General features: G+C 38.6%; 1 protein-coding gene across 4 annotated transcripts in view; it reads left to right on the top strand.

The window, feature by feature from the left end:
- The window catches only part of RBM20 (RNA binding motif protein 20), a 106,308-nt gene that overhangs the window by 10,816 nt on the left and 72,275 nt on the right, over positions 1-23,217 (top strand). The window contains exon 1 of one of the 4 annotated variants that reach the window (XM_005508559.3): positions 11,955-13,228. The exons of the other annotated variants lie outside the window; for them this stretch is intronic. Within the exon in view, the coding sequence (XP_005508616.2) occupies positions 13,215-13,228 (14 nt within the window). The 5' untranslated portion in view covers positions 11,955-13,214. Of the gene's footprint in view, positions 1-11,954; positions 13,229-23,217 lie in introns of those variants that run through there. 4 annotated transcript variants of the gene reach the window in all.

Genomic DNA, 23,217 nt, shown 5'->3' with positions numbered 1-23,217 from the left:
CTTCTTTTGGATGCCAGGGTTTGGTGGTAACGATGCTGTCGGAACAGCTGGAATCCTGGCTTGGAGGCCACATCCCTTTCAGGCTCATTGCTCTATACATATGCAGTAGAGCCAGTGCTGTAGCAACTATATTGCATGCCCTGGAGAATGCTTCATATAGACGAGACCCCCACCTGGCTGCCTGATAAAGCTACAGGTGAAGTTCCTGTCGTTCCCCTGGATTTGGATCGTGTTGGATGGGCTCTGGGAGCAAACTCAGACTTGGCTGCTTTTTTGAGCAATTAATGAATATTTTGTACGTTTCCTTCTGAAATCTGAACTGCCTTGCCAAAGATGTACTTACTGGCCACTTGGTGGAGTCTGGTGTGTTACCCTGCTGAAAGGACAAGGGGACTGTAGAAGAAAGGGCTGTGTCTGCACGGTGGACTCTTCCAAAGACATATTTTTTCCCTTTCTATGAGAGGCAAAGATAAATTGAATCTCTATCTCCTGCTACACAAAACCAGCCTCTCATACCTACAGCTCATGAATGATTTCTTTACACAGGAGGGTGACAGAGAAGCACCATTTGAAATATTTTTGAAATGGAAAGGAAGAAGAATTGGTGGTCTATTAATTGAATTTTCAGATTTTTTTTTTTTTTTTTAGAGCAAGAAAAGCAAGAAATTTCACTCATTAAAAGCTCCTTCAAATAAAAACTCCTTCATGTCAAAATTTGAATTTGGGAGGGTCAGAAGCTTTGTTGATTAGGGTCTTGTTAGGATAAGGATAGAGTAAGTAACTATAAATAGTGATACAGTGAGTGATGACCTTGCCCTACAGACTTTGTGTTGAACTTAAGCAGGAGAAGGTGAAAATATCAGCTGACAACCTTCTTGCAAGGAGACATCTGATTAAAATAGAAGGATCTTTGGTAAAAGAAGTAGAATTGGTCACCTCTTCCATCCTTAGTTTCAAGTGCTTTAACTTCATTTGATGCAAGAAGTCAAGTGGAAGATGTCATTCCTGTGGTGGGATAGAGTGCTGTTAGTGCCAGGGTCGGTTTTGGTATCTGACACTTAAACTAGAAATGCTAGGAGTGATAAGAGTAAATGCGCTAATTACATGTGTGCAAATGAAATGCAGAGCATCCTTCAGCTGGAAGAAAAGACAATGCCCTTCAGCTGTATATCATAGTGGAAAAAGGTTTTCAGGACAATAAGAAACTTCTAACATGACTTGGGATCAAGGTAGGATTGGAAAAAATAAAAAGGCAAAATATTTTGAAGATTAAAACCAAAATATATCAGTTAGATAGCTGTAAGCAAACTGCTTCCTAGGTTCACCTGCATAAGTGTTGTGCTCTGCTTTATTTCCTCAGGAACTGAATGGATGGGAAGCAGGTCACTAAGAGGATAGCATGGGCTTCTTAGGCTTTTTGGCCAACGGTTCACCAAGATAGATCAAAATGGCTGGGCATCCTCGCCTGATACTTGCTGACCAACAGGATGTTAATGCAAATTTGCACTAGCTTGCATTGCATCTCCCTGGCAAATAAAATTTGCAAATGCTTATTCACAGAAGCAGCTGGAGAGAATCACTGACCAGTATTCACACATTTAAGAAGTTTACAGGTGAAGCCTGAGATGGATCTGTAATTACAGGCTAAGCATAAGAGGGGGTGGATGGATCCAGAGAGTCTTGCTGCTGACTGTTGCTCTAAAATACAAGTGAGGGAATGCAGCTGTGGAGCACAAGGGGAGAGTTTAGTTGTCTTGTTTTCACCACAGGGTTAACTCAGACTTCTGCCTAGGCTTCAACTGTTACCTTCTATCAAGCAAAAGTAGTCTTTGTTAAAAAGGCACTTCTGAGACAGTTGAGGATTTTGAGAAGAATCAGACCTTCACTTGGATAGCTATCACTTTGGGAAGAATATGTTGGAAAAATGATCTGCATGCTGATTATCCTCCATTTCCACCATTCTCTTAAGGACAGAATAGCTCTTCGTGTGATGCTATGGGCCAGGAAGGGTTTCAGTCCTGCCCTGCTGTAAGAATTTCCCAGACTGAAACAGTGTTGGCTGAGCTGGGATCTGCTCTGGGGAAGCTTGTGTTTGGGTCAGGTTAATCAGAGATGTGTCATGATGGTAAAATGTGTGAGGGAGGCGTACCCAGAAGAACCACCAATCTTTATGCAGAGAAAAGCCCATGTATTTCTCCCCAGCTTCTTTGGGAAAACCCAGACATCATGTTAGCATTACATCAAACAACTCTAATATTTTTTTCCTATCTGCAATGTAGTCTTGGTCTAGCTGGTATCAACATTTTCTTTTCCAGTTATTAATTAAAATAAGAATGAAATTAAATGTATTTCAAGGTGAAAACTCAGTTACTTGCCTTTTCCTCCTCGTGAGAGAAGTGACACATACAGCTTTAGTAATTGCAAGAGGTGACTGATGGGAAAAATAAATGAGTGTCTTGTCCTGTGTGGGTTATTTACCGTGAAGTGGCCGAGGCAGTCAGGAGGTTCTCCAACTCTTAGGTGTGTCTTTGAGAGTACAAGTCATTTGGAGAAACGAACCAGAACTTTTTCCTGATTGTAAGAGTGCCTAGACTTATCTAGGGCTACAGCAGGTTATTAATAGAACATACTGCATTTCCTTCACATAAAAATACGAAGGGCACTTTGCTGAGAAAAAAATCCTGCTGTGCCTTTCTGTCTTTGGGACCAGCTCATCACCCAGCTAAAATTAAAAGGTGAAGTCAGGCAGTTCTTGCTCTCTATTTTTAAACTGCTTCAGCATATGAATGTGAGTGTGAAATCTTTCTTTAGGCTCTCTTAACTTAATTACCTACTTATTCAAAATATTCTCTTCTCCAATTGCTGAGCTATAATTATATTCATCTTTTCTGTAGACACCCTGTAGCTACTTGGTGTTTGTTTAATTAGTTTTATGCTTAATTTGTAGTTCTGTAGTTATTTACAGTGATGGCAGGCTTGTGGCGTTTAGAATGTATTTTGATCTATTAAAAAATTAGCAAGTAGATGATGTTTTTGTATATCTGTTCCATGTTTTTCTTCTGGAAAATACTGTGAGGAAGTCTGCTTAAAAACAAGCAAACAAGATCAGTAAAAAGTTCAAACAAGTAATTTTTCATTTGACCTTAGTAACAGAAAATGGCATAATAAATGAAAATGTTTTGTTACCCTTTTGTTTCTTCAAATCTTTTGTTCTGTGCAGGTTTATTCCTATTTTGTTTATGCCTGTTCTTTTGTTTTTGTGGAAGGGGTGATGTGGCCCCAGTCCAGGAATTGCAGTGGAACTGCTTATAAACTCTCTTTTTTTCTGCTGACTTGGATATGCTGAATCTTCTTCCTGCATTTGAGCGCATCTATGAAAAACCCCTGTCAAGCACCTTTGAAATGAAATTGCGTGCTCTTTGCTTGCACAGAGAAGTAACGTTCTCCAGTCTCTTGGTTTCAGCCTGCAGAGGGTGTGCTTTCCTCCTGCAAACCATCACCTCCCCGCAGTGTCCCCAACACACCATCCCACCGATACTGTGCTGAGAACCTGGCATTGCACCCAGAGGTGTGAAGGGAAAAGGCTGTCTGTCTGTCCTCAGTGACATCTGTCCCTCGAGTTCGGTGACTCTCAGCTGCTTGAAGCACAGGCTGTGGGACCTCTTCCCAGCTGAGCCCTTTCACAGTGGCAAGGACACTCCTGGGGGAACACAGTGTTTCCTCTTTCGGGACTGGCTGTTGATCCTAAGCACAGTAAAAAATGGAGATTTGTGCTCTTTCCTCCTCGGGGTTTTCCTGGTTCCTTTGCTTTTGCCACTGGGAGCAGCTATGGTGTGGGGGATATTGAGAGTTGTCCCTGCAGTTTCCTGTGCTTGGTCAAGCAGTGATCAGGCTCTGCTGTGCCAGGTCACAGAATCACAGAATCGACTGGGTTGGAAAAGACCTCAGAGATCATCAAGTCCAACCCTTGGTCCAACTCTAGTCCGTTTACTAGATCATGGCACTAAGTGCCATGTCCAATCTCAGTTTAAAAACCTCTAGGGACGGCGAGTCCACTACCTCCCTGGGCAGCCATTCCAATGCCTGATCACTCTCTCTGTAAAGAATTTCTTTCTAATATCCAGCCTAAATTTCCCCTGGTAGAGTTTAAGCCCATGCCCCCTTGTCCTGTTGCTAACTGCCTGGGAGAAGAGACCAATCCCCACCTGGCTATAACTTCCCTTCAGGTAGTTATAGAGAGTGATGAGGTCACCTCTAAGCCTCCTCTTCTCTAGACTAAACAACCCCAGCTCCCTCAGCCTCTCCCCATAGGTCTTATGTTCAAGTCCCTTTGTGTCCTTTGTGTCTTGTCAGGTACCTGAAGCTGGGTGAGGTGCTGAGTTTTGAAAGGCGCTTCCTTCAGCATCCACATCCTCCTGGAGCATGCACGTGGGAGTCTAGATGTAGTCCTACCTTTGACAGCTAAATGAGTGAACCGCCTGCTGCAAACTGTCTTAGGGTGGCTGGAACCTGGGGATTTAAGCGTGGTTACATCTCCCCAGGCAAATCCCACATGTTGTTGATCTTACTGGTAAACTTCCACATACCTCCCTCTCCCGCTTACCAGAAATACTAGAGGTTTCACAGGCTTGGGTGTTAGATGACAGCGCATTTATATTGCTGGTGAGAAACATGTTGCTATTCACGGTGTTTAGTGGAAGTGTAGCTGGATAGCTAGACAGTGATGTGAAGTAACACAAACCTGGAGCTATAGTCTTTTGGACACATCTTCCCATGCCAGCCTTGGTGCTTGGAACAGTTTGCCCATTAATTTGCTCCAAGCTTCCACCCCCTCCCTGCCCTCTCCAGAAAACCCTTGGCAAACCTTCTCTTCTGTAAATCCTCCTGCCTGGGCTGGCCACTGCCCCTCTGCTCCTGCTGTCCTCTTGCCCATTTTTCACTTCAGATAGAAAATTTGTCAGCACAGAGATTTATGTGAGCATTTTATGTCCCATAAAGAAATACACAGACCCCATATTATTTTAGAAATGAAGATTTGCATTTTAAGACTGAAGTGTGTGGACATGGTGTTCACCTAGACAGTGGGGTCTTTATAAGGCTAGTTATAGATTTTATTTTCTCCAACTGGAGACTGCAGTCCAATATTAGAAAAATTACACTAACAGTATCCACAAAACTTCTGCTGCTGTCATCTTTGCTTTATCTGCTAATGTTTAGCTTTCAAAACTGATCTTTTTGGCATGTGTTTTCATAAATGAACACAGTTATTATGCATTAGTGAAACATATGCTTGACAAAAGCATAGTGACAAAATCAGCGGGTTTTAATGGTGTTAACATACCTCTGTGCTTGAAATGGAGCCTGAAAAATTTGTCCTCTGGAATGTTACATTATGTTTTGGCCATTGGAAATGGAGCACCTGACAGCATTAAGCTATCAGAAGGATTTCCAGTCATGGGCAAGCAGCCATCGTGTATATGTTAATCCACAGTAGGAGATTTGGACAGCTTTTGATTTACGAGATCTCATCTGTTCAATATAAGCTGGAGATCAGCAGAGCAGTTACCTTTAAAATTCATTGAAAGGCTCTGAAAGGGAAAGGAGAATTTTATGGGTATGATGCAAATCAAGTGGAATTGCTAATTGTGCTTCTAGATAATTTGAACAGTGCATTTCTCAAGGTGGCTAAATGAACTATTTTGTAATTGCTCTTTGTCTTTAAAAATATCTTACCAGCTTTGTCTCATTTTAAAGCAGCCACTAAATTCTCTAATGTTCTTTTCAATAGATTGGATTAAATAAGTGGAGAACTAGAATCTGTATCTGTTTTTTAGCAGCTTGAACATTTCTACATCAGTTTGAATGTTGCAGAATTTACATGAACAGATTTGTTAGCTGAGTTGAACATATGGTTTTAAAACTAGCCTATAAAAATTCCGCAGTTTTCTTCATATTGTGGCTTTAAATAGTTTTAATAGTAGTCTTTATTTGAAGAATTCGAAACATCCTCATTTTTATTTCCAAAAATGGCCCATGGAATGTATTTATTTAAGTGGGTGATAAAACTAAAGAACCAAGTCATAAAGTGGTGTTCACTAAAATGTACTAAATAATACAAAGATTCCTGTCATGGGACCTGTTAATGAAACCAGAGAAAATATCTTTCTTGTGTAGCATATCATGCAGGTAGAATAGAAAACATCTCAACATTAGTAATAAATATATAGGTAATGTATCAACATTTTTATGTGCACATGTGTTTTTTTGTATGTGTTTGTTTGTGCATTTATATACAGTTATACTTATTTAAGGAACTCTTATTTTAGAGATCATTCACAATTTAAGTTATTAATATTGCTAACCTTTCCCAACTTATAAATACCCCGTTGTGGTCTCCCACACATCTGTTGCGTCCTCTAAAAAGACCTGTGCTCCTTTAACCAGGGTATTGTGTAGAAACAGTGTCAGGACGATTATGTGAATTATAAACTGTGTTGTCCAAGAGGTCTGTTGGTTTCTTACTACATTTCTGGGGCAGTCTGGGTCAAAGCATTGGTATGATGGAAACTGTCTTTATATTTTCAAGGCATAATTTTAAAAATAAACCAACCTTAGCAGTTCCAAATTCCTGCCAGCACTTTGGCTTTTCTGTCAGCTGAGATTTCAGATAATTGCATGGCCTCTGGCATGACCTAACTTTTACAGCACCTTCTATGTGGTACTCCTTCTGTAGGTTTTACCACATTGATATTAAATACGTGATGAGGTTAGCGTGATCTGACTGTTTGGATGGCTGAGAATTGCATGGCTTTGTATAGAAAGCGCGTGTGTATGTATGTATACGTATTTATGCATATATACACATACATAAATATGTTTTCTTGAGCTGTGGATAACAACCCTGTTGCATATCTCCTTAGGGATACCAAAGTCTTGAAAGTAAGATGTGAATGGCTGCCTGGGAAAGCCAGCCCAGAGGCTTCATTTGTTGAGCTCTCTACTGGTTGCCCTTTCAAGGGCTTGACTTTGTCTTCCTGAACAAAATATCTCCAGGAACACAGTGGGATGTGTCAGCCCAGGGTTATCTGTGAAGAGGATCCACCATGAAACTAAACTGATGCATGTTGGCCCTTGTTGGCTTTCAGCCATGGAGTAAATTTTACAGAAATGGATCTAAGTGTGGTTGTATAAACTTTGCTTCGCATATTGGAAGTGGTGCTAGATCCTCGCTGGCAAGAGGCGTGTCTGGCCTCTCTGGCAGCGTGAGTGAGCCCTGCAGGATGTGCGTCACGGGCCAGAAGTAACACAGGTTGCTGCGCATTCCCGATGGGAGAAGTCGGTGATGCTAGAGGCAACTGTGACTACACAAAACACAATGCTTGGCTGCTGAGTTGCTCTCCGGTGCATTCTTCAGGCAGCATTTCTCTTCAGCCACTGACTGTGAGCACTGCCCCTACCAGCACAGGAATAATGTATAGCACAGGAATAACCTGTAGCCCCATGACTGCGGTGGCTCTGTCTGCTGCCAGCCTGTCCCACCCGCTCACTGAGCTGTTTGGGGCAGTGACCTTAAATTTCTGTGTTACTGTCAAATGCCATCACACTTTTTGATCTCGCTGCATAACTAATAGAAGTTGTTAACCAGTTACTAGGGAGTCTTCAAATCATTTTGCTGGTCGTGGGGAGCTGTATCCCAGTATGGCTTTGCTGAGCTAACTATTCTACTGCAGGAATAGATTTGAAGAGAATTTATTAGTGAAGATTTGTATCAGTATATAATTGGTTAAAGATATAAGCTGAAATTCAAATTTGTACTTAGATATGTTTTTTATTTAAAACAATATTGTAGTTAAGATTTCAGTAACATATTTTACAAATCATTCTTCAGATGCTCTTTCTGGAGCTCAAGTGGTTGTGTTATAAATGAAGAATGGATTCAGGATACTTCACAGTATTAGTGGTTATCTTATAATGTTTTCCAGATGGCAGAACATGATGTAATCCATACTGCTCAGTTTGTTTCACTGCACTGTATACTGTCATACCCAATAAGTAACCAAGAGACTTTAAGAAGCTCATCAGGCTGTTATGACGATAGCTGGTTAATCCAACTGTTCTTTATTACATTATGAAAACTGCAGATTAACAAATCACTTGTTGGTGAATGTAGGAAGATTGATTGCTACTCAAAGCTCTGCAAAAACTAGATATGCAACTCAGATTAGTTTAGCTCAAGCTACACTTTGGTGAATGAATTCCATTTTCCTCAGGGCTATGAAGTAGTTTACATCTGTTCAATTGTAAATTTCTCTAGCAGAACCAGGTAATGGTGATTCCCCTTTGGAGAAGTGAGTGGAATGTTTGATAGTTGTTGTTTGCATTGGTCTGAAATAAAACCACAGCACTAGCATCACTGGTTGTGTGGGCATGGTGACTAAGGTCAAAGTAATTGCAGCTTGCAGTTGCTCATAATTCTGCCAGTGTTTGTGCAATAATGTTGTTTACTAACTAGTGCTTTTATTAGGCTGACAGACCATCTTTTAAATGGCAAACCCATCAAATTTAAGTAGGTACTTTGCTCAGGATTTTCTCAGCATTAATTGGAGGCGCCAGGCATCCTGCATTGGGACAGGTGCAGTCGTGCTGTGCAGAGGCAGGATTTGAGGAGTACATGGGGCGCAGCAGCTCCCTGTGCATCCCTACATCCAGCTGTGTTGAGTTTCTCATTTGAACCCATGTCCAAGAAGTCTTCAGGGGACATAAAGGCTGGTGTAGTAAATCTATTGACAGTTATCCTGTAGGGTGGGCTTTGTACACACTTTTTTAGGCTATCTTGCCCTTTCGCAAAACCCAGAAAAATGGGATGGAGATAAGAATAATAAGAAGCATAAATACATGGCATTAACTAGCTTCCGAAAAGGAGGTGAAAATTTCCTGAAGTGGGTTTAGTATCTTGTGGTTGTCTCACCATCCATGGAGCAGCTGCCTTTGGTAGGACACACATCTCTGGGCTGGTTGATCTGATCTGGCTTGGCGCTTTCTACCCTGTCTGTATGTGTTCAGGCAAGGAGGGTTGAGCAGGAGCTGAGAAACTCTGGGAAGAAGAGCAGTTTCCAACACAATCGTCATTTTGACAGCTTGTCATGTTTACTTGTCTTACTGTTTTAACCAGTGACTTCCTCATCTGGTTTTTATCATGCCTGGTGTTGCTTGGCTGGAAGCTGTTTTTATTTTTCCTTTACCCTGTCTCTGGGAAATTCCCCAGTTCAGTGTCAAAACACCCCCATGGAGGGGAGGTGGGAAAGAAGAGAGTTTTACTTGATGCACGTCTCTCTTTACAGTTTCCTGATGATCTTCAGCTGCTTTTAAGGAGTATTTGTTGTTCATAGTCAGTCCACGCATGTTTGTTGACTCAGGTTGTCTTTGCTCACTGCAGTGTTGCTGGTGGTTAATGGGCTTTGCTGTTCTGATTTCTATGGCTTGCCCTGTGCAACAAAATAAATGATAGTGGCTTTAGGAAATTGAAGAGTAGCAGAGAGATAATTATATTTTTCATTAAATATTCCTCCAAGTCCAGGGGACTCAGGTCTGCAGAGCCTCTTCGCCTCTTTCTCCACATCTTTTGCAAAGAGTATGTGAACATGGGCTCTCCAGTGAAATAAGGGCTGGGAAAGGGGACAGAGAAGGGGAAAGAGTCTTGAAAGGGTGTTGTTTCCATGCCCTTCTTCCACAGCCCTTCTCCTTTTCCTCCCCTACTCCTCAGTAACTTTTCCTTCATGTTTTCTGCCACACAATATTTTTCTGGTATTCCTGATGCGCTGTTGTGCCCTGATCTGCCTGATCCCTAGTTTCTCCTCTACCAAACCTTTGGTTTTAACGTTTTATGTAAGAATTGTCTGCTTCTTCCTCAGCAGCTTGACCTTGTGTATAAAGCACAAATAAGAATATCCATCACTTTTTCCTGTTTGGAAGAAACACCATAGAGAATCACAGCAGATTTGACACCTGGAGAGGTTTCTGCTCAGGAATCCAGACCACTGACTTGCTTTAAGGTGGTGGGAATGGGAAGTCAACATTTGTTTGTCTGAGAGAAGCCAGAGTTTTTCAGAGTTGATAGAAAGACAAAACTTTATGTACTGGAATTGTGACGTTAATAAAAGGCCTGAAAATGCTCTATTAACGGTGTTTTTCTGGCACTATATGGTCTCTACTCCAAGAAAATTTGACTTTGATGAAGGAGGGAGCGACTATAAAAGACATTGCCTTCCTGGGAGGAGTGGGGAGCCCTTTCCTGTGTTTTAAAGAGCCTGTATAAAACAAGTTGAAATCCTGCCTGGAAGGATTTTTGGCGTGCAGAGCGCTGCTGTAAGCATAGACTTTGTGTTGGCTCAGCGCACAGACCGCGGGTCTCGGAGCCGTTAAGCGCAAAAGGTCAGGATTGCATTTAGCCCATAACTATCAACTCTGTGATACACTATTAGTCATAGAAACTTGAGAAATTTGTTAAGATGTTCCGAGTTTGGTTTCGATATGTTGGGACAGCTTTTTAAATTCCTCTGCAGTTTAAAGCGTCACTGCCAGTAGGAAAGTAAGTCGATCGAAATACAGCGTTTTTAAAAGATTTTACCCCCCTTATGCTTTTTGTGATTTTTACAGTCATCTTCTAATTTTAAGTGAAAGAAGTTGTCTGTAAGTGTAAAGGCTGTCTGGTTAGAAGTAAATTCTTTATGCATAATATGGTTACAGCACTTCCATGCAGCTTTTCACTTGCAGAAGTAGTACAAGATCATTTTAGCAGCAGTTGGTTAAAAAAAATTATTCAGATGCAAGTAAGATTTTTGTAATGTTACAAACATTCCTTTGAAATTCTTAATTATGTTTTTCTTCCTATCTCAGCCCCCAAGTTCTATTTAATTCAATTAGGCAATTTTTGTTAGTCAGTAATGCGGTACTGTATTTTGTCATTGTTTCCTAGGAGCTATGTTTATCTAAATCAACTATGTCAAACCGTAACTTTTATAGGAAAGCTACAGAGTAAACCATAAGCCACTTCTCCTGCATAAATCACTTATTTTAGTCTTTAAACGTCATGTTGTACATATTAATATTGCCCTTTTTCCGTTGAAAGGTGGAGGTCTTTATGAAGTGACGGGGTCTGTTCAGTCTTTTGTTCTACTTACAGAAAAAGAATATTTTTTGCAAAAATCATAGAACATGATATCAGACTCCATTACTTATTTATCCCCATTGATAACAGATAAGAGTAAACTGATAACCATGCATAAGTCTTGTTCTATGCAGAAACTCCTTTGAGTAGGTTATGGTGGAGTGATGGGACAAGCAAAATGGACAATCACTCATGTTTATCCATCGATCAACAATAACATACTGTGGCACATCAGACAATTCTACTGTAATTAAATATTTTCTATTTAGAGATCATTCAGTGAAATAGTATCTCACATTTGTTCATATTATAGCTTTTTCTTGCTTACCATATCAGTGTATTCTGTTCTTGAAGGTGATTGCAAAAATTTCCCATTTTTGTGCTTAATCTCTAGGTATGTTGAGCACAGAAATTGAAGTCATGAGCTCAAGAAGCTATTACCTTCTGAGAGATACTGGCTTACTTTTGGTTTAAATTGTTTCACATTCTTGCATATACGCACATGTAGTGCAGAAGGAAAATACATGTTTTTGCCTGTATCCCATCGAAAGGATTGTGTATCACTGAAAAAACTCCCTATCTTCCAAAAGCAGTTTACTTTTCTGGCAAAGGGAAGTCCCTTCAGGATTAGAATCTGAGATTAGAGACTGGCAGGTGAAATTATTTATCACTTCTAAACTAAAAATATATCATGTGAAAGAGATTTAGGGGTCTCTGAACCTCCATAACCTTGCGCTTTTTTTTTTTTTTAATATTCAATGGTTGTGGTTTGTTGATGTTGTTTGCGGGGGTGTGTGTGTGTTTGGTTTGTTTTGCTTTTGTTTAAATCAGGCTTGGAAATAACTACTTTATTTAAATTTGTGAATACTAATCTTTTAAATAAGAGGATAGACAAATTCAAGAATAAATTTCATGGAATAATGCTAATTTCATCTGGTGTCATAGGGATCCTGTTCTATATGCTGATACTTTGTTAATTGCGACTAGTGACATACAACTGAATAATACCCGTCATTTCATTTACTATATACAGATGATTTTGCCCCTTGATGTAATGAAATTTTGTTCTGTCTGCAACTGTTCAGTACCTCAGAATCCCACTGTACCTGAAGGTATTGAAACTCAAATGTTAGTTATTTTCTAAACCTTTCTGTTTAACATCAAGGTTATTGGTAGAATTCTATTTTACTAAAAATTCTAAGTAAAATGCAAATAGAATTTTTTTCTTGTGCAGTTTTAAAAACCATCTTTCAATATTTCTTATAGTGAAAATATCTCCATGCAACAATGTGATCTAGTAATGATGCAGAATTCTTGAGCTATTACAACTTTGCAAGGTGTTTTTAAAACTTGGTTTCTGACCTTGAATTTAAAAAACATTACAGAAACTGGTTATTGTATAGTCTTCGAGAAAAACCTATCAGTGCTCACTTTATAGAATCTAGAACATCCTATTTTTAAACAAAAGCAAAGGACTTTTCTCAAAAGAGAAAGAAAAAGGTTTCTTGAGGAAGACAATCTTGCAATGGAAAAAGCTTTCTTCTGCTGTTTTGCAAAGAAATCTACATGTTTCAGCTAAAAAGCACACCATCTTTTTATTAGTTAAATTGCGTATCTCAGAAATTAGCTTGTTTAATTTTGTTATGAAATTATAAAACACTGTGGTGAAGAAAATGTGGTCCCAACAACTGCCTGTTTGAAATAGATCAAATGAACTGATTAGTAATTGGTAACATCTAGTGCAACCTGGCATATCGTCTCGTAAATGTATTTACTTGATCGTTAATCTACAACATATAATAAAACATTAATTTACAGACTGTCCTGGCCTTAAGTTGTGTTTCAAGCATCCTGTTCCCTTTCAAAAGATAAACTTTCCATAGGCCAGTGCTTATCTTGCCGGGCTTGCCGGCTGTCGGAGATTTAAGCTATACTGGCTGGGACACCGCGTGCAGTTGAACCTTGCGAACTTACGTGAGCGCTCGGCAAGAACATGGGGAATTACTGAACTTCTGTCAGTAAGAGGAAAAGCTCAAAAGTAAGGATAATGGATCAGAAAAGGTAGCGTATTCATTTAACTTAATGATATTAGTTTGTTGTAATTATTTAGAATAATGTTTAATAGTTAATGAATTTTGTTTCCTATGGAAAGGAGGAGAATGTAGGATATCTTACTGCTGTGCGTAGCTGTTCAATCTTTTGATAGAAGCATTTGTGTCTCCAGTGTGTTATATTATTGTGTTATTAGCAAAGGCAGATAGATGAAGGTTTATGGGTTTTGGTTTTAATTCTTGTGAATGGGATAGCGGTGGCATTGGTAAACACGATATCTATTTCTGTTGAAAGCACAATGCACAGGCATAGGAGAAAGGACTCAGAGGTAGGATTTATTGTTCTTAATTGCTCCTATTGCCCTTGACAAATACGCTTTTTCTCAAGCATGATTCAGAGTTGTTGTTCCCAAGTGGGTTACAGCAGGTAGGGATGCCGTTATGTGAAGTGCTTAATGTGGTTTGCAAAACAACTAACAATGAGATAACTGTGGAAATGTTCTCCACTGCTGTCAGATGCAGACGGTCTATTTTTGACCTGGAGACCAATATCAAGCCCTGGATTTTGTCAGGGCAGGGGGTGGGCACTGAAGACCTTATCTTCTTTTTACCTTTGTTGACAACATATCCTTATCCTTCCCGGGTCTTGGAGTGACTGCTTGATAATGCTGGTATTTAAAACACCGAGATAGGAGAAGTCATGAACTTCTTTTTCTATTTTTAAGGATGCTCATTGAAGTTGCTAGTGAGGCTCAGTGAGCACAGGGCTGTGGGGTGAAACTGGGGGAGGACACGGCTGGTGGGACTGGGAAGCCATAGAAACACATACCGCCTTCCACAGTGCTTTGTTAAATAGAGATGTATTAAAATAATAAATTAGCGTTACATAAGCATAAACAACTTGCAAGTATCAAATATTTGACGCACCTCCTCATTTATGTATTTATTTATTTATTGCTTTTCTTTAATAGGTGTGCTGTCAGGAAAAGTACATTCGGAAAAGTTTTAATTAAACTGTTATTTTGTTTGTTTGTTTTAAGGAGAGCCACTGCAATTACATAGTGTTTTATTTAAGTAAAACTTTTTTACATGCAGTTTTTTTAAAGATTTACTATTAGCTAAGCAGCTAAAATGCAATTCTATGCCTTCCTAAAGGTAAGAAATTGAACGAAACTTCAAAATAGTGAATAGAAGGAGCACACTGAGTTCTGTGCAAACCATTAGAACACATGAAGAGTGCTTGGTGTGTGCTGGAGGCTGGTAGTAGCCAGATTCACTCACATTATGTTAAATTATTTTTTTTATTTAACCATTTAGTGTCTTGGGTGGACATTGACCCCTACCCCAAATTCTTGGAGCCCGCACTGTTGAAAGAGCAAAGCAGTTTAACTGCAGAGTTACTACTCTGTCTTTGTTTGTAACTAACACATTACATATTGTAATTGGCTTTATTTATATTGGGGTTTAAAACAGAACAAAGTAGTGTAAACAAACTGTAACACTGTGAAAATTTAAGAAATCTGCAGCTAAATATAATGCACAGCTTTCCAGAAGAAATTAGTGTCAACTCAAAATTAAAAAACAAACAAAAAAACTCCTAAGGTGTCATGCATAGCCTTTTATTTTTACACTATTACTATGGATAAATATTGGTGGTTTGGGCAGAATGGTAGTTTGTCATCTGTTTTCAGCCTCTTTCATATAATAACAACTCTTCTTTTACTGGAGGTAAGGAGGCAAAGAAAAGAAACAATTTGCTCAATATGGGTGTTTAACTTGTAAATGGTTCCCTATCTAAAGACACATTTGCAAAGATATAGCACGACTTTGAAGGAGAAGGTGCAAATGCATGAGCTTATATGTTAGCAGAAAAAGGAATACTCTTTAGTGCATTCGGTCCATATAAATATGTAATTATTAATAATAGTTAAGTTACCTCTGTCTCTTCAGCTTAATCACACCACGGAGAATATTACAATAATACTTTTCTCATGTAGCAACATGAAGTTTTCTTTCTGTCAGTGGTTACTGAGATTTTTTTTATGCTATTTGTTGGCACGCCTACTGACATGAAAAATCATTGTGTAATCAGCATTAGTGGTGAATTATACCTGAAAAACAAAAGGTGACAAATAATATCTATTTTATAAACTCTTAATTTGAGAAAACATGGTCACCACACTAGCAGTTCACACAGTCCTGTAGCTCATTTATGTCTTCCGTGGATATCTTAGGTGTCTTAACTGATGTATGTCTAAATTTTCATTACCTGCAATATTAGTCTTAGGAGGTTTTGTGTGAACTGGTTTAAAATGTTTGGAAAGAGTTTTATGAGATGTGACTAATGATAATCTGACTCAAAATATTTCTGTAGCAAATGAAAACAAGTGTTACGTGTTGGTATTGAGTAAGATTAAAAGTAGTTAAAGAGCTGAGCAGATATTCCTTGATATTGTACTTCTTATTTTTATCACTATAGATATTTCTTTCAGTTGCAGTCTCAGGTGAAAAACAGGAATTATGTTAAAACTAGAGAACAAATGGCAGCATAATTATGCCCATATTTTCCTGTAGTGGCAAAGATCTTCACATCCTTTAGGAAAATGTTGACAGTGTATCTTATTATTTGCTATAATGATAAATCATTTCTGTTGCAGTCATCCCCATGAGTGCCACTCCTGTATTAAGTAGGATACAATCCTACTTGTGTTAACTAAAACATCCAAATCACACAACTTGGTCACTCCTTGTCCTGGGAGCTTGTAGTTCTGGCTACATAGATTTATTAAATGCTCTTATAAAAATTACAAATTTAGCAGCACAGACTGCTCTGAAGCACTTTTTAATTTTATGGATTTTAAGTGTAGATGAATCCCTGGTGATGCCCAGGGCTAGATGAGTAGATACAAAAATGTTTAAATGCTGAAAAGTGTACTATCTGTTATTCAGAGGATTGTGTGTGTTTTCTGGTTCAAGATCTGCAGAGCTGCCGTATGGAAGTCTTTATCTTCTCTTGGTGTCATTCACCTGTCTTGAAACTCACAAAAAGAAAAAAGTGTAGAGGGGAAAAAGAGAAGCAAAAGGAGCTATGTTAAACAATGAGCTGCTTTGCTCCCAGCTGGATCCTTTCCACCTCTCCACTTGGAGAGCTGCGATCTCTTTAAGCCACCTACCCCTACCTTTGAGGATTAAAACAGCCAAAATGTTCTGTTTGGGTAGTAGAAATGGCTTAACATTCACAACATATCACGGTTGTCTTTGTTAAAATTTGTCATGGTGACTTTTTAAATTTACCAAAACCCAACTTTCAGGCTCTTAATGTATCAAACCAGTAATACAGGTCAGCAGAGTATTAGAATTGTGCTGAATGTGATGGATTACTTCAGTGGTATTTAGCTGTCCCTTCAATAGGAGTTTATTTTCTAAATCAGTGACCGGTGTTTTTTCTAGTTTTTATTTTACCTGAGGCGAAAGCTGTAGAAATTTCTTTTTAATGGATTTTACTGCTGATCTTCAGTATAGTTTGAGTATAAAGTTTCCCAGTAAATGGAGTGGCAAAGAAAATCCAATAATCTTGTTGCTGATGCAGCGTTGTATGTTTTAAGACGGGAGTTGCTAAACTATGAGCTAAAGCTTTCTAGTTCTCGCAGTGACCTGCTGCATACAGCGCCGTAAGGGAACCTGTGAAGGAGTTTCAGCTGCAAAATACTCATTTACGCAATGTATCAACTATCATCTTAATAGGACATGAGGTTTATTAATCTTTTAAAAATACTCTGAAGCCATTGTTAAGGTACACTAGTAAAATCAAGAAGGAATTCTATTCCTCAGGAATAATTAGCTCCGGAACAGTTCTTTACGTACTGGGTCAAAAGATACATGTAGGCATTATAGGCGTACAACTAAGCAAATAATGCAGTTTTAGAAATCTTATTATACCAACAAATATATTCCATCTTACTACCCACAAAAAACATCAAGGAGTGTTAAATCTTCTTTGTCAGCAACCTGCAAATACATTTTATATTCCTCCTTGTCTCTTCATCATGTATCATGGTGGGCTTTTAGAAAACAATATTTTAGAGACTCCTGTTCATTTCTATTAGAATTGTATTAATGTATGAAGTTTGGGGTTTTCTATTTGTTATTTGTTAGTCCTTTTTAGCATTAACAGTTCTTTTTCTGAATCTTTGCTTGAGCGAACATGCCAGGTAACCCTCCCCACACGCCCCAATATCTGAGCAAAATAGATATTAATGTCCACTATTAAGCTTTATTAAACAGCCTGCTACTAAATATCTCAGTAAAATGACTAAAGAAAGAATGGGAATCTTGGCTTTGTTGAGCAGGAAAATAATTGCATTGGATTCAGTTAGTGATTTCAAGTACTACTTTATGAATAAATGACGTGGGAGAATTTGAAGCCCAAGCCCAATTAATTCTCCATATCGGATCTTAAATCTTAGAGCTGTTACCTTAGAGGAAATTTGTTGACTTATATTTTTGGGCTTGAGAGAAAAGCAACAAAAAATGACCTTAAAATCAACCAACTGACGGACTTGTGGAGGTGTTGGTGATCTTGGCCGCTCTTATCAAAAAGTGCCCCTAAAGAGCCTGTGGCATTAGTGATTTTTTTTTTTTTTCATTCGTAGCACAACTGGGACACAGAAACCCCGTTTTCTTTAGCAAGAATACTTGGACGCCCTCCAGTCAAGTGGGAACAAAGAGTTGTCTGTCAGGGTCCCGGGAGCCCCCACATCTGCTTTTTAAAACAGGATGTGGGGAAGGGTAAAAATCCTCTCCATCTGTGATGCCAACACGGCTTTGAGAACACCTGGAATTACCAGACCCAGCATTTGAAGCTTGTCGCTGGAGCTGATTTCTGATCGACTAAATGCCTTTCGGGGCTCAGTTTCCATGTGCTGTGGAAGCAAAGTGTTAGGGCAGATTTTCCACTGAAGGATCTGCACCCTAAAATCTTAACCCATTCCTCCTCTCTTTGGAAAGCTGTAAAATAATTTCAACAAATAACTTCTGGGTGGCTGTTTAGCCTGATTTTTGTTTTTATTTAAAAAAAGTTACCAAAAAATCCTTTGAGTAATTTTTAGTGCATTTCAGTATCCACTCAGAATTTCATAAGCACATGTATATAATTTATGCCTTTATTTTTTGTTAATTGCCTTCAGTTTAAGTTGATTTCACTTGTGTAAATGTCCAACAGAGCAGAGAACACTAAGCACACAACCAGGTTGCTTAAGGAAATGTCGTTCCGTGCTTGAAAATGAACTGCGATAGCCGTGCGTTTTCAGTAGAGCCTGCAAGTGTTTCCTGCAATCAACGTGTGATGCAAATGGCCCAAGTGCATCATACTGTCAGTCAGCTTCTAACAGAATGTGATTCAGCAGTTTCTCAGATAATTGGCCAGCTAATTAAAAGAAGAAGAAATATTTTGGTGGAAAATTCGTGAAAGGAAAATTGTTTCTAGGCTTTGTCATATAAATTATTCATCTCTCTGTTTTCAACTAAAGATACTGTTGGTGAATCCTGTCAACAATTTCAAATGAGTAGTGAGGTTTCATTTGATTAAAGCTGCTTTAGGACTCTGTATATAACGTCAAGAAGATTTGTTTGGTTTCTTTTATTTTGTTTGTTTGATTTGCAATGGGGAAACAATAATGGGCTGCAATGTCCTGACTCTAACACTTCTAGATTTCAGGAACAGCAATAATAAAACTTGTCTGGGCAACTTACAAAAGCTCTGCTTTGTGTTTCAAAGATTGTTTGTTTCAATCAGTGGCCTAACTAGCTGCATATTAATAAGTGTAGAAATTCTTGATATAGACATAAAGAGTCTGGTTCAGAATACATGTTACAATATATTTTTAGAAAGGAGTCATGGTAAAAAAAATGTGGTTACAGTCCTCTTTATTTCTGGAATTTTAAAGTTTGCAGGAAAACACTGAAATGGGAAGGTTGAAGTAATTATGTGTTCTTGAAACTAGGAGGTGAGTATCTTAATGACTGCTTTTTGTATTCACTACTCATGAGTTATTGTAGCACGTAATCTTAAAAGTTCATCAACTCGTGTTTGATGTTTTTAATATTGAAATAAACCCCCTGCCTATTAAGGAGGTTATGCAGCGCGGATTGAGGGGCAACCGAGCGCACTAATTCTTGTTGTTTCATTTTTGTGGTAAATACCAAACGTTAAGGATGTTCATGGCTTTTTTTGGTCTGCTGAGTTTCTGCTGCTTTTTCTCAAATACGAATCTGAACAATGTGTTCAGAATTTTAAAGTTTGGTTGGTTTAGAAGTCAGTTTCGATTATTAAGAATGAAGGTTCAATTTAATCTCTTGTATAATTGTCATATTGAAAGAAAATCTTTAAATTCCCATGAACTACAGTAGAGTTAATGTGTCAGCTGGGCTGGTTACATCCTCCTCAACAGAGAAGTCTGCAAAATACTGAAACTCTAGCACAGGACATTCCTACTTAATCAGTTCAAATAAAGATAACAATAAGTTTGTTTGAAGGGTTGCTTCTAAATTTAAGAAGCAGAGAATATTTTGAATGGAAAAAAACCCTATGAAATTAGGTGGTGGGAGGAAAATCCAGGTGACAAAGCATTTGTGTTAATCTGGCTCACAGTTTGCCTTCACTCTTTCTTTTGACAGTCTTAACACTTTGTAATCCTTTGTAATCTAAAACTGGGTATGCACTGCTTTTTTCTGTGAAACAAAATATCAAGTAGAGAGGGTGTGGGGGGGAAAAGTAACAATTAAAATCCCAAACACTTGTATACAACAGAGATTTTTCTAATTACTTGGCAGACAGTAGCATAGAATATAACTGTATCTATAACTTGCAGAATAATTTTCCATTAGCGTACTGCTTGTATTCTATTCAACATTTAAGAAATTTGATTTTCTATATTGCTGTTCTGAGAGGTTTGAGCTGCACATGTAGTTAGAAGCTGCTACACCGTTGGCTTTTTGGAAAAATGTACAAGGAAATTTCCCCTAGAAGTTCACTGTTATAGAAGAAACAGCTTATTTAAAAGCCATCCCATTCTTTGTGAATACCCTAAAAGTAAATTCTTTATGTTAGAATATTGTTTTTTAAAAATAGTAAGACGTGGCTTGAATTGACACATTTTATTCTTTTCAGTCAAATATTTTTGAAGTAACTTTTTTAGTAGTTTTTAAGTATATTTTTCTATATTTCTAAGAGACACAGTATAACAGAAAGATAGCAAAGGTGAATGATGGTGAGGAAAAACACTGGATCGCTTGAACAGGGCACTTCAGCAGTATATGAGAGTAGTTAAAATGTTACAAAATTTCTGTTTCTTTGAGGTTAATGTGTTCATATTAATGCTGGCAATGAAGTAAATTTTCTTGAAATCCTCACTGAGTTCAGTAAGTCTTTTTCTGTGCTGTCCAGAGGGTACACGCAATGAATGCAAAAGTATTTGGATGTTATAACTCAATGTCAGTATAATACCACAGTTGCACAATATGAGCTTTTAATGTCAGCCAAATCTTTGATGTGTTTGGCATTAGATTTTTTGGGGGTTGTGTAAAAGCTGTATTACATAAATATTGTAAATTATCATTAATCCGCAGAAGTCAGCTAATGTTTATGTTTAGCTATTAAAATGTTTTTAATGTCAAATTTTAAAGGTTAAAAACTTTGTTTAACTTTGCGTGCATTTAAATATATTGAAAGGAGTTTAATTTTCTTTCAATTGTATAGCTATACTTTTCCTTTATGGAGCCAGTTTTGTTCTTCTAACTTAAGGGAAAGCGTTCACCGTACAAAAATTCCATAGTGTGTTACCCGTACCCTTTCAAACGGATTGGGAATACAGAAGCATTGCATGTGTCACGAATTCCCTGTCTAGATACACATATATCATACAATCTCTTCTTTCTTTTGTACGTGATGTTTGTTTTGGGGTTTTTTTGTTTGTTTTTTTTTTTTTTTTGAGGTGAGTTTAGGAGGTTTGGACTAGCTGGCTTATTTTTGAAAAATAGAGTTTGCATTAGATTTCTTTTGATTTTTTTTTTTCTTTTTAATTATTTTGGTTTTAAATATATCCCGACCGATTATCAGTGCTTCTTTTTCTAGTAGTTTTAAGGGATACACAAAACAAAAGTCCCTGGGAAATAGCTGATAACTCCTGTGAAGAGTAATGCCTGGAATATAAAGAATTAGGATATAGAGAGGACAAAATTACAGACAATGCAATAATCTACCATTATACTGCAATAAGTAATTAAAAATGTAATAAATCAGTAAAAATATTATCTTTCCCAGGTTGTTTAGGGGCGGAACAGTCTGTCGATGATAGAAAAAAGTGGGCAGTTGTGACAAACCTGCTGTGTGACCCACCTGGCCATAGGTGTGCGCAGGGGACCCCGGGCACAGGGGCTGCTTGCCCCTCGCTCCACGGCAGCATCGCTTGAGAGGTGCGGGCAGGACAGTCAGGACAGGCAGGGCAGTCGGGCATCCCAGGGCACGGGGCTGCAGCGATGGCCTCACAGCCGGAGCTCTCGGCGTTGCGGGGATGCGGATCTCACCGACGTGAGCGGTGCTGTTCCCGTAGGCGCTGTGCACATCTAGCGGGGGCGGCCGCCTCCACCTCAAAGACTTTGTCAAGGATTAGAAGGCTTTAGCGAGGATCGTGTGGTTTCGTTGCTCCGCGTGTTGGGAAATGCAGTTGTGGCTTTACGCGGGTAGAGGTTACAGTCCGGTTTGAAAGATGAGCTACAAGAGGTTCCCATAATATCAGGAATTAAATAATGCGAGTTGAAACACAATAGAGAAGATAATAAATGTGGAGAGAACAAATGGGAGGAATTACAGTGACAAGTGAACTGGGCTCACAGACTAGTTCTGGGAGTACTCAAGTTGCCTTGAGACAATAGTAAACAATTGAATGGTAATTTGCCAATATATGTATTTGGCTACTGGTAAGGCTCTACAAGATCTTGCATCCTTTTTTGTTTACATATTGATTAAAAAGAGAACATATTACTCTCTCTCACGTGAATGAACTGGGATACTCCCTGAGTGCAGTTTAAAAGATCAGTATTATAATTTAAACTGTAAAAAACACAGGTGCAAAGAACATAAATAAGATTGCACATGCTTTAGCCATTCCATATCATGAGCTGCTTAATTATCCTTCTTTGCTTGTAATTGGATATAGCCAAACCAGTGTCAGGTTTATGAACACCTATAGGTGACATTTCTTAGGAGATTCCTCAATGAGATTGATGAGATTGCCATATCGTCTGACACTCTGGACCAAAAGTCATTTTCTTACCTTCTAGCCTGTCAAGAGCAGCAGACTTTTTTTTTGCAGCTTGAAGACAGATGAAAAGAGTGTTCTGCATATGGGAATCTTCTTTGTGCTAAGATGTAAGTTTTATGGCAGAGAATTAAGAAGGCTTGAAGGCTTGTGCCTCTTGTTTTTGCTTTTTTTTTTTTTTTTTTTCCAGATGAGCATGAAAAGCATTGATGTGGGTCATTAATAGTAATAGTCAGCTCTAAGAAAAAGACACCTGCCTGGATTCTTCATGGGGATAGGGAAATGCTGCCTGTGCTCAGGCCATGGTTTTGAGTGTACAGCCTCATTGGAAATATCTGAGGTTGAGCATTTTGGGTGACTCTTGCACAGCAAACTGATAGGTCTGATTTGGATTCCCAGCAAATGAGCATCTGTGTCACAAAGCCTGGTTATTGGTCTCAGCAAAGGGAGACTGTATTACTTTAATCTCTAGAAGGAGTCAACATTCTCCATTGTGTGGGAATTACTTGTATTTACTTCATTTTCCTGGCTGTGTTGCCTCTGTTTGGTGGATCAGTAGGATCCTGGTGGCCTGGCTGGATTTCCCTGTAGACTGAGTGAGGACCTCTCTATTTCAGCTTTCTAGACAACCAGTATTTACCTTGGTTTTCAGAGGCCTTCTCAAGGTTTTGTTCTGAGGTTG

This window comes from Columba livia, chromosome 6 (genome assembly GCF_036013475.1).
Source record: "Columba livia isolate bColLiv1 breed racing homer chromosome 6, bColLiv1.pat.W.v2, whole genome shotgun sequence".
Lineage (NCBI taxonomy): Eukaryota > Metazoa > Chordata > Aves > Columbiformes > Columbidae > Columba > Columba livia.
This window is presented reverse-complemented; position numbering and strand designations above follow the sequence as displayed.